Raw genomic sequence first — 15,471 nt, 5'->3', positions numbered from 1 at the left:
CGTCCAGTGTGGACCATGAAACAGAAACATTTCAGATGTTGGACAGCAGCACTGAGAGACACTTGTCATCAGACAACTGTGTGCTGCAGGAGAACGATGACTGCTAACAATGCCGCAGAGGGGAGAGCCTGGCGTTCACTGTAGCAGCAGCAGCAGCACTGAAGGAGACACCAGCTCCTCATACTCAGCTGCAGCCTTACAGGAAGGCGATGGCTGCCATCAGCATCTCCTGACAAGATGAGTGAACATAGAGTGCTACAGGAAGATGTGGAGGAAGAGGATGAAGAAGAGGAGGGAGCAGGTGGTTTGGTGGCCTTTGGTACAGGTCATAGCTGCCGCCTTCTCGATGACACGTCACATGAAGTCCTGCGCAATGCAAGGTCACAAGCTGTGAAGATGATTCAGTTGCTATGGGTCCAGTGAGCGGTGCTGATAACCAGGAGAAGCCCATTTCTGTTGAGGATCGAGAGACGTTGATCCAAGAGGAACTGCCTCTGGAAGAAGGCCACCTGTGCCAAATCTGCCACGCAGGTGAGGACTCTCTTTCCAACTTAACCTGGCTGCTGTACATCCACAAGGAATGCATCAGGACATGGATTGGCACTGATCTTACTCGGGAGGAAGCTGTGCTCAGACAAGAGCGAGTTATTCTGGTCAATCTAGCGAATTGTGAGGGAACAATGTATCATCTACGAAGATGGAATATTGATGGAGTTATTAGTTAGAGAAATTTTTCCCACTTGCCAGCCAGAATTGGATCATTATCTGTCGATCCATCTCACAGGTATCACTGTTAGATATGTTTATGAAGTGGAAGACATCAACCTGGATTGATAATCCACATCCACAATTGTGATTATGTGATTAAGGGGAAGACAAACTATAGTCAGATAGCTATTTATACTACGTGGGTGCTCACCCCTTTTTTTATATACGCTTTGACAAGCAGGTAGAGCTAACCACAGAAGATGACTATGACCTGGATGACTGAAAACACCGACATCTTTGAGAAATGTAATCTAGTGCAGAGTACATACCTTTGTTCAAGCAATTTAAATTTATTACTGTGTAATATGTATATATATATATATATATTATTGATCATAATGTCATAAAAAATACAATTAAAATGCTCTTATATACATGTAAGTAAAAATACAAAATATGAATAAATAACAAGCACTCTAATGTGGAAATAAGGCAGAAAAGTACTTTGTAATTTGGATTTACGGTCAGATGCAAAGACATATTTTTAAGGAGAGTAAAAGAGAGTGATTTAACATGTCAGCTGGTCGAAGTGCCCTCTTATTTATCTTCATTTCAGTATCTGCATTTATATATGTATGCTGCAATCTAGTATCAAGGTTTTAACTGGTAACATTTCCATGGGCCTGATTAGAACCGTTTGAATGGAAAGCTCTTCTTAGCGCAGACCTGCACATGCAGAGGGGCAGGAATAAAGGGGCAAACTCCTTTCCCAAGCCATGAAAGCAGAAAGTGAACCAATGTGACAGTAATAATATACTGCCACTGATTTCTTTGATTGCCCCTTTCTTTTGCTGAAGGTGTATTATTAGGGGAAATCAGTTGCTGTTGTGTTTGGATGGGGTGAAATGCTGCCAACTTCGGTTTCCCACAGCACACGTCTAAGAAGCACTGAGTTACAACCGTGTGGGATCAAATTCGTCTCAAATTTGGAGCTTCGAAATAGATTTGCACAACTTACACTTATTTTTGTTCCCTCGTCATCAGGATCAGGCTCTGGTATCATCTCCATCTGGAATAAAAAAAAAAAAAAACAGAAAGCAACAGAGAGGGAGTATTATTTTCAGAGTAATAATAATACAAAAAAGCCACATTGACCACATGATCAGACTGAGTGTGAGCACTGGGGCTGTTCTGCCTTCAAAGATGTCACTTTTTAAAAATGTATTTTTAGATTCTGTAAGTGCTTCTGCAGAGAAATCAAGCAGAGCCTCCAAACACTACAGCGAGCCAGCGAGGGAAAACTGGTTCAGACCAGCATGCTGTGCAACAAACTAACAGCTTTATGGGACAAATGATGCCTCCAAATGTGCATCAGTCTGTGCAGTGAAAGTAATAATACCAATGAAAAACTTATGATGAATAATAAAATGTCAGAAGGTTCAGGATCGCTTTTTTAGTGAGAAAAGAAAGACAGAAATGCATAAAACAAAGAAACACAGAATACCAAAAACCTCCTGCGATCATGAAATGTTCCTGTTTGCGTCCCAGTGGCATCATTCTCGTACGGTGGCAAGCGCTATGTCTACTGCCTACATTATGAGCCCAGGCATCGATTTTAGAGCCTATAATTTATTTATCCCACATCGGATGCCAAATGCTGACTACAAAGCTGAAGTAGACCAATGGTTGTGAAGCTGAAAAGAAGAACTGAGGAGGAGGAGTGAGGAAGTTTCTCCACAGCTGAGAGAGAATCGTTTTTTTTTTTTTTTTTTTAAAAAGGAAGGGCAGGAGAGGGATAAGATGGCTACTTATGAGCATTTGCTGGAGAGAGCATTATTTCAAGTACTGTAATTACTTTGGAGAAATGGGGCGCTTTTCTCTGGAGGATGTTCAGCAGACAGGTGATTAATGAGCAGAATTAGGAGCCGTAACTTTCCCTGTCTGCATGTATGCATGACTCTTACATCTCCACTCCACGGATCGACCTGGCACCCTCCATTGTATCAAGGAGACATCTTTAACAGTGAGGCAGGATGAATGGTCCTCCGACTCGTATTGGACTATCTAGAGCCATCCATTTTTAGCCTTGTCGTCAGTGTACGTCACAGTGTAGGCTGTAGCTCCTCTGGTCTGCACATACTGACTGTTTTGTCAGCGGCAAAGAAGATGGAGCAAAACGCTTTCAATTCTTATTCCACATTTCATTATGGGAAATCCTGTGAGGCTGTTCAAATGGCTTTTCATCACAACACAGCTGAACTCCATTACTCCGTAGCTTCCAGCATCTAATTATTAACGCATTTTTGGTGGTATATATATATCAGTGTTTTTCCGTCTTTGTTTCATATTTAAAAGCTTTTCTATCAAAGCAAGCGAGCAATAATTCACGGCTCAGCCGAAAGGGTTTTATTTTTTCTTACCAAAGACGCAGGAATAGAGTGAAGACTGAAGTGTACATAATGTAGACTGTAACTGTTTTATTCTTGATAAAAAAATAAAAAAATAAACGACACTACCCACAATGCAATGTTATGCAAAATCTCAGGTTGGTGGAACGTCTTTTCTAATCTTGATAATTTGCTCACACTCGTCCATGTGCAGCCCAGTCCAGTACCTGCCATGTTCATGTCTTCAACAATGTGTTTATTTCTGTCTAGTTTATTATTTATGGGTATGTCACATGAAGAATCAGCATAGTGCGACCCAGCATGACGGATTAGAGAAGCGAGAGAGTCTCTTCATTCATGGTGGGATCAGGTTTTGCTCTTGGCCTGGTCTTAGGCGTCATTGTGACGAAAATGTATCCTGTGTTACCACAAAAAGAGAATATGGAGGTTTCCACGTGTTTTACAAGCGGCAAGTGTTAAAAAAGAGTAACATCATTGAACTAGTTCTCTTGCGTTTTTCTTATTCAAACACCGTGAACGTCAGCACTGCACACACGGATCTGTGTGTGATCTGTTCTTTACATCTATACATAAAGTTATTTAACTGTTGACAATTAGAAGCTACAGATTATACAGGTTTTCTTCTTTTTTTTTTCCATTTAACCATTTATTTGAGTCTGCCAACAAAAACAGGTCCGCAACTGGACCAACTTGCCTGTTGCCAGGCAACACAAACAATAAGCATGTGTTTGCACCCAGAGGAAAAAGATATTGAGATCTGTGTTAGTGATTTGTAAGTTCTAATGAAGTTATATTGTTTCCATAGAGTTATCGTTCCATTGCTCTATTGTTTTCTGCTTTTAGTCTCCAGAAATTGTATTATTATTATTTTTTTTGGTTCTTTTTGGCTCTCTATCTTTTGTCACCATGCTCAGAGTGTGTATCTCACCTGTGCACACTCGCTGCCATGTTCTCTCTCACCTGAAGTCCCACTCTATGGCTGTGGTTGGTGTAAGATGTATGTGTTTCTGCCTCTGTGCAGACAGCTGGTTTACCCCCAGGGGAATGTTGGTATAGCAGAAGGTGTCTGTTGCAGCTACCTCCCTCCTGGGCCGCAGATAGAAAGCTTTTGCACCTGTTGGAGTTATCCTCAGGTATTTTGAGATGCCACCGGGCAAAGGGAGATGCTTCCCTCTCACATTGTGCCCCGTTATTTCCCGGAAACAATTTAAATTTAATTATAATGTGAGGTTTCTGTGAATGTTATTTACTGTTAATTGTGTTTAATTTGTAAATTCACAATTTGCAGTGCACCTTTACTGTTACCTTCTGTAGCTCCCTCCCTCTCTCTGCTGTATTTTGGTATCATTGATAACGCTAATTTAAATTGTATAGGTTTAATGGGGCGCTTTTGGCTCGGGTTGGCTGAATTGTTGCACTCAGTGCTACGTGACGCTGCAGAGATTTATTGTGCCTTCACTTGTTGTTGTGCATGTGGGAACAGGAGGTTAGGAAAGAGGGACAGACGACAACTGTGTGCTTCATTGTCTTCTGTGTTCATTTGTGTGTTTACTGCTGTAAATCACATTGTTCATGTTAAGAAAAAAAGATGGGTTTTTGTGCAGAATGTGCAGCTCACACACACACACACACACACACATCATATATTGTTTTATATTGTAATAATGTTAAATGAAAGCTGCATTAAGTAACACAGTGCTGCGATGCATTGGTGAGGGTACTGGTGGATGTAGGAACAGGAGGTTTGTGTTGTTGTCTTCTGCAGAGACCTGATTAAATGCTGAAAACACAGTCTTGAGAGTTGTCATCCTTGGCCTTGACGACACATTTGTACACAGATTCTTAAACATGGAGCTGGTACAAAAGCACCAATCCCTAAATCACCAACTTGGGCTTCAGACTCTCATGACTCGTGACACATGTTACTAACGAGTAAGAAGATTTGATTGGAGGTGAAAAGTGCAGAATCCTAAACGTGTAAATTGGTGTTGTTTTTAAGTTTTGAACGGCCATTTTGAAGCTTTTTAAACTGTGAAGAACAGGCTGTTACCGAGAGTTCACTAATCACCACCTGAACCAGTAACCATGAATGAATGAATGAATGAATGAATGAATGAATGAAACCCTTACTGACCCAGAAAGTGCATTTTTCTTGTACTGAGAGTACCATAAAAACACAAAAAAAACACACACAAAAGGCCAGACAGCATTTGTCAAACATGACTTGCACAAAACAATCAAACAAATTTGTTACAATTTGTAACAAATGAGCAAGTCAGTCAGTGTGTTCAAGTATTTAAAAACAGAATATGAATCATCATTTGTTTTTTGTGACAGTATCTCCACACTCGAAGGTTAAAAATATTATACCCCAGACTGTTGCTTCTAATTCAAAGGCATTGAAAAAAAAAAAAAAAAGGGGGGGACTTTATGAGTCTGAAACCATTATTCACCCAGAACTGTATAAGTGCAATTAACATAATAGTGAGATAATGGATGTACAATATCAATTAAGAATCCTGACATTTATTACCCAGTGTAAAAGACATTTATCTGTCACTGAGACGTTGCTTTGTGTGTCCTTAAAAGGAAGCGATAACATGTTAGATTTATACCTTTTACAGAGAATAATCACTCCTGTTTAATTTAACTGCTTCAATTCATCAATGACTTCTTATCTAAATGTGTACCTGACGAATGTCCCACAAGTAAGTTTTGAGCCTGCGACAGCAATGACACTTTAGTGGAAAGTAAGTTTCCATTATTTTCCCATTTATATTTCATTTCTATCGCGTGAGTGCTTTTCTGAGCCAAAGCTGCAGCTGCTTGAAAGTATCTCAATTTCAATCGCTTGTCTCTTTATTGCAAAACCCTTTAACCATGACATGCTGCCATCCTTCTGCCATGTCTCTAACAGACTCCTTGCAATATGTGCTCTGTGATTACTGGGCATCGTAGACTTTTCAAAGATACACAGGGGCTAAATTACGGTCATGTCAACACCATCATGGACCTTTCTTGTCTTGATGACCACTCAAAGCTGCTTTGCACTACAGTTGTTGCCATTAATCCATTCACACTTTCATCACCCATCTTTCCCATCAGGAGCAACGTGTGGCATTTAGATGCCATGGAAAGGGGGTCAAACTCTGGACATGGACTCCTGTTATCTCAAGCTTACAGAGCAGGGAATATGACAACAGTTATCACCACGCAGTCAACATTACATGATTTATTCAATGTGCCAATGTTATATCTAATGAGCCTTTAAAAATATTATTTTATGACATATTTGACATTATTTTTCGCCCATCTTTGTCTGTTACTGAAAATCAAATGCATTGATTTCTGCAAAGTTTTCTGGAAGGATGAGCCAAGAAAGAATCCATTAAGTTTTGGTGCAGATTCAGATAAGAGGGTGTATCCAGGGGGGAGGTATAATGCTGACAACTTAGAAGCTGTTTATATCCAGCCTGAAACGCACAATGATTCATGTAGTTATATGCAAATAATAGGTAAATATCTTTTTTTAATTATTATTATTAAAGTTAGCATTAAAATTAAGTTTATTGTTGAAGGTTCATGTTGCAACTAACTATCCCTCAACTCACCCTTCCATGTGTGTTGGAGAACCTGTGTGATCTTCAGGTAGCATCAAAACTCAAAAAAAAATGTGTAATATTATAATATAGATAAAGTGTAAACATTACAAATTGCAATGCAGTTTTTTGTAGTTCATACTTAATTTGTTGTTAATTGTATTTTATATAATTCATATTGTACATAGTTTGAGCTAACTCACATCCATACTCAGTACCAGAGTTTCATTAACACAGTCTACAATAGATGTCTCATTTTAATGTTTGATTGGCAGTCATTAGGCTAATTAGTGCTGATAGAGTGCATTCACTTAGTATAATATGAATGCACACATAACAGGAGGGGGTGGATTTGATTATATTTACTTAGGTTGCTTTGTCTTCACTGCGTCTGTGACTTTTCTTTCATATGCTCTGGAAGTGGTTCCCATGTTCAATTTCCAATGTATTCTACAGTAACTGAGTAGAGTAACAGTATATTTTATTTAATTCTACAGTTTATGTTCGGGGTCTTAAGTATCCATTACAAGACCATTTGCTGATCCATAATGTAAGGATTGTGTGGAACGCTCATGTCTACGTGTTTCTATGCAGAGGTTTTAATTTCCTATGACTACATATGACATTAGGAACTGTTACAGAGTAAATAAATGTTTATAATTTATGCCTCTCGTTTGCACGTGGGGTAATGGGATTAGTTGCTCAGAGGCGTTCTTATGGCTTCTCACTGTAATGAAACCATTTGCCGGATGATGGTCTGACGCACAGAAATGTTAATCTATGAATCGTCTGTGCACCTGCCTCACGTGGAAAGTCTTCTTTTGCTCTGAAACATGACTGACTGTCACCTTTTTCACCACGTCGGCAACTTGCATGGACAATACCGTTCAATGTTTGATGAGCTCTTTTCATGAGATCAGCACAATGATGCAGGTATGCTGTGAGAGGAGAGCGAGCGTGAAAGTACGAGCATCAGTGAACGCATCACAGCCAAGCAGAAACAAAGCTGCGAGTCACAGAGGAGAACGGAGAGAGAGAGTGCAGGTGACGTGACCCCAGCAGTCCTGGGACCAAACCTGCGCGCTTGCTTACAATAACAATCCGAGACATTTTTTGGCAAAAACAATCCTATTTTTTACGGATAAAGTTTACACTGCAGCCATCGCCACCTGATGCAGCGGCCGCCCGAGGTGATCTACTGGACCAATTATGAAACTTTTTTAGTTCTATTCACATACACACTCACATTTATAAGCACAGGGCACAGGTCGAAAATTACCGGAATTCCCCTTTAAATACATGAAGTATGAGTAACCTTTTTCCTAATTATAAATCACCGTCTTTATGAAACAACATGGATGTTGTAAGTTCAGACAAATGTAATTTACACCAATCATTTCCAGACTATATATGCCCCTCCCCAAGCCGCCACCATGGTGGATGGGTTGTCGGGGGCTTTATGCTCCTGGTAGGGTTAACAAAAGCCCTCGGTGAGTGACTGGACAAAGAGTGGTTCATAAAGACCTCCTACAAAGAATAAAACAAATGAACATCACTCTCCCCTGCCCAGATGCGGGTCTCCAGGGCCCCCCTTTGGAGCCAGGCTTGGAGGTGGGGCATGATGGCGAACCAGTGGTGGCCAGGCCTGCACCCATGGGGCCAGAACAGGCATAGCCCGATGAGTCAACGTGGGTCCGCCTTCCCATAGGCTCACCATACGTAAGAGGTGCCATGGAGGTTGGGTGCAGTGTGAGTTGGGTGGTGGTCGAAGGCGAAAACCTTGGTGATCCAACCCTCGGCTGCAGAAGCTGGCACTAGGGACGTGGAACTGGCTGGAAGGAGCCTGGGCTGGTGCGCTAGGTTCCCGACTAGATATAGTCGGGCTCACCTCAATACACAGCTTGGGCTCCTCTAGAAGGGTTGGACCCAAACCATTCCACTGTGGAGCTGCCCCTGGTGAGAGGTGCCAAGCAGAAGTGGGCATACTTATCGCCCCCAAGCTCGGAGCCTGTATGTTGGGGTCCAACCCGTCCTCGGTGGATGAGACTGTTGTTTGTGTCTTAGCACCAAACAGCTGTTCAGTGTACACATCCTTCTTGGAGTCCCTGGAGGGGGTGCAGGGAGACTTCAATGCTCACATGATTTTTGTGATTGGGAGGAATGGCCACTCGCTGGACGCCTCAGTATTTCCCCAGAAGAGCTGGACGAAGCAGCCGGGGAGAGCTTCTCTGATCAAGCGAGACTGTCCTCCAATGAAACGTACATACAGGTCGTATGCAGGAATTACGTCCTATGTCTACGTCTACGTGTCAACTCTCAACTCGAAGGTTGTGGATTCGTGCCGATGTGTAGTTTATTGATACCTTTTACAAGAAATGTCATTGTACTTAATAAAAATAAAGATGATTCTGATCCTGGATTTGGAAACTGTGAGCGAGGGAGAGAGTGTGTGTGTGTGTATATGTGTGTGTGTGTGTGTGTGAGTGTGAGAGAGAGAGATTTCATATGATATATTTGGAATTTCTGGCACGAACTTTCAATTAAAATAAAATTGAGTCAACTCACTGTTTTAAATGTACTACAATTATAACACTGCTGACAGGTACATCCCACTATAATTAAAAATGAATACTAATGCAGCCAGTTCTGCTCATTTCTCTGGTTTTACTTAATAATCACCTGTTACACAATAGAAATAGCTAATTTAGACATTAGGGATTTGTTAATGTGATTCACACCTGCTCCACCGTCAGCCACTGTGCAAATTAGCACTTATCTCAATAATTTGCAAACATTACGTTAACAATCAACAAACAACTTTTCTCATGATAATGTGTGTGTTTTTAATTCTGAGTGCTGCAAAAGTGAGATTTATTGTGGTGTAATAAAGGTTTTTCAACATGTCTGTATGGATTCTTCAAGTAAACTAGGCTAATCGTTTATGCCCAAAAGAAAATAAATAGTGAGAATTTGGTGTTTTTGAAAAACAGTCTTCAGTACCGCGGAGTTATTTGTCTTGTCAAAAATCAAAAAGTCAAAAAGTCCAGTGTTCAACTCTTTACTTTTTATGTGTACCACATTATCATATTGCCATGGCAACTGTATAGTTGTGTGTGTGGCCCGGAGATCATTTGCATTAATTCTAACCCAAAATTTGATGTCCTTAGCAACTGAAAATGTTTTACGATGCGTGTCGATCACCTTTTGTACTCATTAACAGATGTAAGAAAAAACATGATCCTAAATCAAAGTATCTGACTTTATTATTATTCTCACACCTCTTGTTCTGCCGTTCCCTTGACATCTGGAGCCATTTTCTTATTAGCTGCTGCTTTGTTGTCGGTGCTGTTAAACTGGCGAAATGTGCTCAATGTCACATAATGTCAGGGCATTTTCTAACGCAGCGTTAATGGGGTTTGATGGCAGGATGTAGCTGCCACATCTCAGTGAAACTCTCTTACTCTCTTTTTTTTCAGAAGACATATAACCACAAGGGAATGTACACATTGTCATTTTATGTTTATTTTCTTGTCTGTTAATGAGGAACGTAGAACATAATGAGCTGGCTGTCAAAATACAGGCCATTTCAGAGGCAAAGTGAAGAAACTGGAGGAATTAAAAGAATGGACAAACATTCTTCTTTATTTGATTTATATAGTGAAAAGACAGCTGTTATAAGTGATGCTAGGGTGTCTGTGGTTGTACAGTGAGGACGAAGTAACACATGATAAACAGGCCGTCTATTCACTATTCAAAAACATGAAATTACTGAAAAACTTCATTACTGAAATAGATGTTTTACATATTTTACTAATCCACACTCTAAAAGTGGAAAACCGACAACCACCTTTATTAAGAAAGCAGAATCTCCAGTCGTCTGTGGTGAAGACAAGGAAATCATTCATCCATCAAACTGTGATCCTGGGTCAAGATTAAAGATTCTTTATTATATTGGTCTGCCATTAGCTTAGATGTCGTTATACTGTATCTTTCAGGCTAAACAAAAGTTGATCTTATTTTTCATCTTTAACAAACTGTCCAATATTACGATTCATCTCACAAACAATTTTACTCATTTGTAGTATTTTGAAAACAGCCCCTGTTAATATGTGTTGAGTAAATATTAAACTGGTAAAGTAAAGTCAACATTACATGACACAATGATTTTTGAGAAATTGGTCACGTCACCAAATTCATGCAGCACACAATTGTTCCGCTGCAGACTTCATCCGTTCTTCTCCGTTTTCATTTCAAAACAATGGTTGCAGTTATGCAGCAGGGCAGACACAGGAAGCTGAGTCTCTTCTCTGCAGAAAGTTCGACTGATGAGAAATGGTAACTTCTTTAAACAAGCCAAATTAAGCAGTGAAACTAAAGCTGCAAGTAAGTTTCAATGTTTTCTAAAGCAGCCATTGGTCAAGGTGTGGTGGATAAGAACCAGTCAGAATTAGAATGTCGGGAACTGTGTTATTTCAAGCTGGGATGGAGGACTGTCTTTATCTTAGTATACAAGCTTTAATGGGGAATTGATTTATTAAATAAGGTGTATCAGCCTCCACTGTACGAGGTGTTGACAAGTCCCCTTTCACTTTGTTCATCATTGCAAGTCTTGCTACCATCGAAGTACTTAGAAGAAGATTCTAGAAGATTTAGTTCTTTAAGCTGAGAACAAAAATCGGTCATCTCAGTCAATACGCAACCAGCCTCTACAAACACCACACAAACAGTACAAATGTTTAAAAGGGAACCAAAGGAAACCAGTAACACACAATAACCCAATACATAAATATTCAAAGTAACAATTCCTTAAAAGTGTGTTATGCAGCCTGACTGCAGAAGGAATAAATGACTTGGAATAGCGGTTAGTTTTGTGAGGGGTTCACTGTAACGTCGGCCCGAAGGCATCACGGAGAATTCCATCACATGAAATGATGTTTTTTTCATGTGATGGCCGATCATCAGCCACCTGTTTCTCTTAAAGGGAACCAAAGGGAAGCAAAGTCCCTCCAGTGAACTTATGATGCTGAATTTTGCCATGTTTGTGTTGCTCTTTTTCTTCTGTTATTTCCTGCTTTAACTATAGTGCAGACTGGGGTCTGACTGAAAGTATACATGTGTTAATCATTCAGCTCATAATGGCATGATCTGTTTGTGTTAGTCTGACTTTGAGTACCACTCCAGGTGGACTTCCATGTTTACATGTATTCTAAAAGTACAGTGGTAATCAGATTTCTCTGTTTTTGTGGCTCTGAAGTGCTGGCGTGTATGGTCAGTGGATGTTTTCAGAGCGGAATGGATGCATTTTTTAAATCAAAACAAAGTAATGTGCCTTAGTTTAAGAGTCTCTCATCAGATTGAGTTAAACACAACAAGGCGTCACAGTCGAACGGTTGAATCTCCACTAAAGCCCAGCTGGAATCCCGCTCCCTGCTGCAGTAGGTGAGAGCGTGTGTTGTTAGTCGGACTGAAGAGCATCTGACTGGACCTGAGCGGCATTTTGCAGGTAGGTTTACATGCTGTTTAATGTGCTGCAGCTGAGCAGCTAATTGGCTTTCGAGCCTGTGAACTGACTTTGGCAGCTCGGGCCCCCGCCGAATGTTTGCTCTGGTCGCTCATCCAATGAGCTGAGGTGCAGGACAAACTGTGCGTTCCTGTCTGTAACTGAGATGAGACGAGATGAGGAGCCTTAAATGGGAGAGTGTGGGTTGTTTATCAGAGTGTGCAGCAGGCTGTTGCTGCTGTTTGGCTGCGTGTGACTGCCTCTGCCTGTGATCCCTCATGCTGATGTTAGTGGTTTATTCAAGATAAGATAACGATGGCAGAAGGGAAAATTACATGGAGACCTCAGTGTGTTGGCAAATAAAACTACAGATATTTTAGTGGAGGCACCAATTTGAAAACACAAAGTTTAAACTAACTAATTAAATAGCTCCCTTGTGGCTCAGTGTTTTACAAAGCAGACAGCCTTTGTTTTTTTGCGGCAGACAAACCAAATGACATTATATCTCAAAAATGTTCAAACTGAACAAAAACTCTGCTTCCAAACCTTAAATATTTTTAATTTGCTAATTGTTGTGCCATTTGGAAACTGAACGTCTCTCACTTCTAAATTGTTAAAACAAACATCCCATGTGAAATCATCTGAACTCTACAATGCAGCCCAGAGTACAGGATCATACCTCGCCACTGTGCGTATCTGCACACCAGAGATAAGTGTGAGCTCACGTTTCTGAGCCAAAATGACATCACTTATCTACATGTCTACAGATGTGCATATAAACGTGACTGCTTCAGGTGCTTCCGGCTAAACTGAGGAGATGAAGGCGATGAAACTCATTTCCTGGTAATGCATGTGGTAAAGTTTAGTCACAGAATAGGTCGAGAAAAAAAGCCTCAAAAATCCTTTCCATAAAAACACAGCAGAATATATTGTACTGTCCTCACAACAATCCAATCCACAACAAATATTTGCATCTCTGTGACTTTACTATGCCACTTTAGAAATGATGATGTGCCACAAAGGAGACCACATTTTTAATTATTTACAGTTGGTCAGAATGTATATTATTGTATGTTTTTTTTTTATTTACTATTGTATTTGCTGTTGATAGCTTTGAAAGTGTTCAGTAATCAAATGTAAGATATTATATCTGAAGAAACAGAAACTGTACAAAGACAACATTGCCATGCTCGACAGAAAAGAGATAATTGCATCATTGTTCCTGGGAGACTGCTCTGCTATCAAGTTGGATTTAACGTGTCCTTTCATAACCACAGCAGTTATTTTTTTTTCTACTCCAGCCGAAACACAACTGTTTGTGAAGTGTTTATTTAGTTTAAAATAAGCTCATTTATCTTGTAGAACTCATATAAACAGAACCCTCAGAGGGGAACACAGTCTGAGAGTAAGTGCTGCATGTGTGAGGTGCATGCATTGATACTCAATGACAGATACTTCACTCCTCAGCTGGTATCATCTGGTCTGCAGCAGTTCCAGTGTTTTGGGTTTTTTGTACCCTCATCAGCTCCCACATGTTCATTGATTTGCAATCATTGCCACATTATTAACACTGATGATTATTCGTTTACTTTTCTAATGATTCAAATCGTATGTCATGTTTACAGCAGGATTAGGGTTAGGGTTATAACTCTGATTCACTTGAGCTCCTCCTGTCTCTTCTCGCTCTGTCTCACCTTTGCACACGCGCACACACACACACACACACACTGACAGCATAAACATCTGTACAGTCACTGACATCAGAGTGTGAGGACATCAGATTTGACCATAAGTGGTATCAGAAGATCTATGGACTATGCATTTAGGTGTGAACAGTCACGTTTGAACAGCCGCCGGCCACACTGCAATGTGAAATTAGTGTGATTTAAAAATAAGAGCCAGGAATAAGGAAAAGCCAGATCATGCATCCAGGACCAGTTTTAATACCAGGTGTGAACAGTCATACTTTACTGTATCTACATGAGATCAGATCACTGAGTAATAAATGGACTGGGCCATCATCGGTGTACATTTAGAGTGCATAAAGAACAAAGTGCCTCCTTATTACAATGCTCACTGACTCCAGCTTAAAGTTGTGTTGGTTCTACCCTCGGTTGTTAACCCTAATTACATCTCACAGCTGACACGGGTCCCATTCACATGCAAACACTAATCCCCTTCACAGCCCATTGGTTTATGACAAGAGCAATGTTAATTACATGTAAAGCCTGCAATTGTGCGTGTGGAAAACATGAAAGTACTCGGATTGTGTACAATTACTCCATTACTTTATCCAGTGAAGAGGAAATGATCCTCTGACAAGCCAATGTTACAGGAATTAAAGACCAAAGGAGCGCATTTAATGAAACGTTAGATGGTCTCAAAGTGGCAGAAGCTGATTCTATGGACGTCACATGACCTGTATCTTCCATCATATCAACACTCTGGCAGCCACATTAGTGTTGGAATGAGGACACATTGGTCCCGCTGCACAGCGCTTAGGTTAAACATCAAAAAGTTTTCACAAATAGCCACAGAGATGCCCTTTAGGCACTTGACTCGCTTTGTGTTGGGGTGTCAAAATCCCAAAAGGTTTAACTCCAACCAATTACACTCAACTGTCTACAATGTGCTGCTGCTGGAACAATGTGAACTCTACATTATTACACCCATAACAGAGACATGTGAAAAAACATACTGGAGGCCCATGGAACAAATAACAACCACACAATAAACAAAGGAAGCAGGAGATCGGTGATGTTTACACATGGGCTGAAATCTAAGAAGATGCAGGTGAAACTCTGGGGACACAGGTGAATCATATTTTGGCAAAATATGATTCAACCTTTGGCAACACATGAGAAAAATAAAGAGTAAAAAAAAGAAAGAATTCATCGATATTATCAAAGCAGACTAACAGGGTTTGTTTTCCAAACATTTAAATGAGATCTGAGAATGTCACACCATTACTTATTATGAATTATTATAATTACTGTTATTATTATTATTATTATTATTATATATGATTATTATAAATATTTTGAATTTTACATTACATTTCTTGTCACACTTTAAGTTTCTTACTTCATTTTTTATGCTACAATGTTCACAATCATCTTAATTTTGATTTATGAACTCTAAATACTGTAGAAATCACAGCAGATTCTTTTAGAAAACACTATTTTGAACTCACATATTTCTGGAAGGGATCTTTTTATTATTATTTTAATTACATTTTATTTTGTGCTGCTGTCAT

At 40.0% G+C, this 15,471-nt stretch overlaps 1 protein-coding gene across 1 annotated transcript in view; it reads right to left on the bottom strand.

The window, feature by feature from the left end:
- vstm2a (V-set and transmembrane domain containing 2A) overlaps positions 1 to 15,471 on the bottom strand; it is an 88,728-nt gene that overhangs the window by 18,946 nt on the left and 54,311 nt on the right. Inside the window, exon 3 of the mRNA XM_058644188.1 lies at positions 1,727 to 1,777. Coding sequence (XP_058500171.1) covers positions 1,727 to 1,777 — 51 coding nt within the window. The remainder of the gene's footprint in view (positions 1 to 1,726; positions 1,778 to 15,471) is intronic.

The sequence above is a fragment of the Solea solea genome, chromosome 1 (genome assembly GCF_958295425.1).
Source record: "Solea solea chromosome 1, fSolSol10.1, whole genome shotgun sequence".
Lineage (NCBI taxonomy): Eukaryota > Metazoa > Chordata > Actinopteri > Pleuronectiformes > Soleidae > Solea > Solea solea.
The sequence above is the reverse complement of the archived record's forward strand: the minus strand, read 5'-3'. Positions and strand labels throughout refer to the sequence as shown.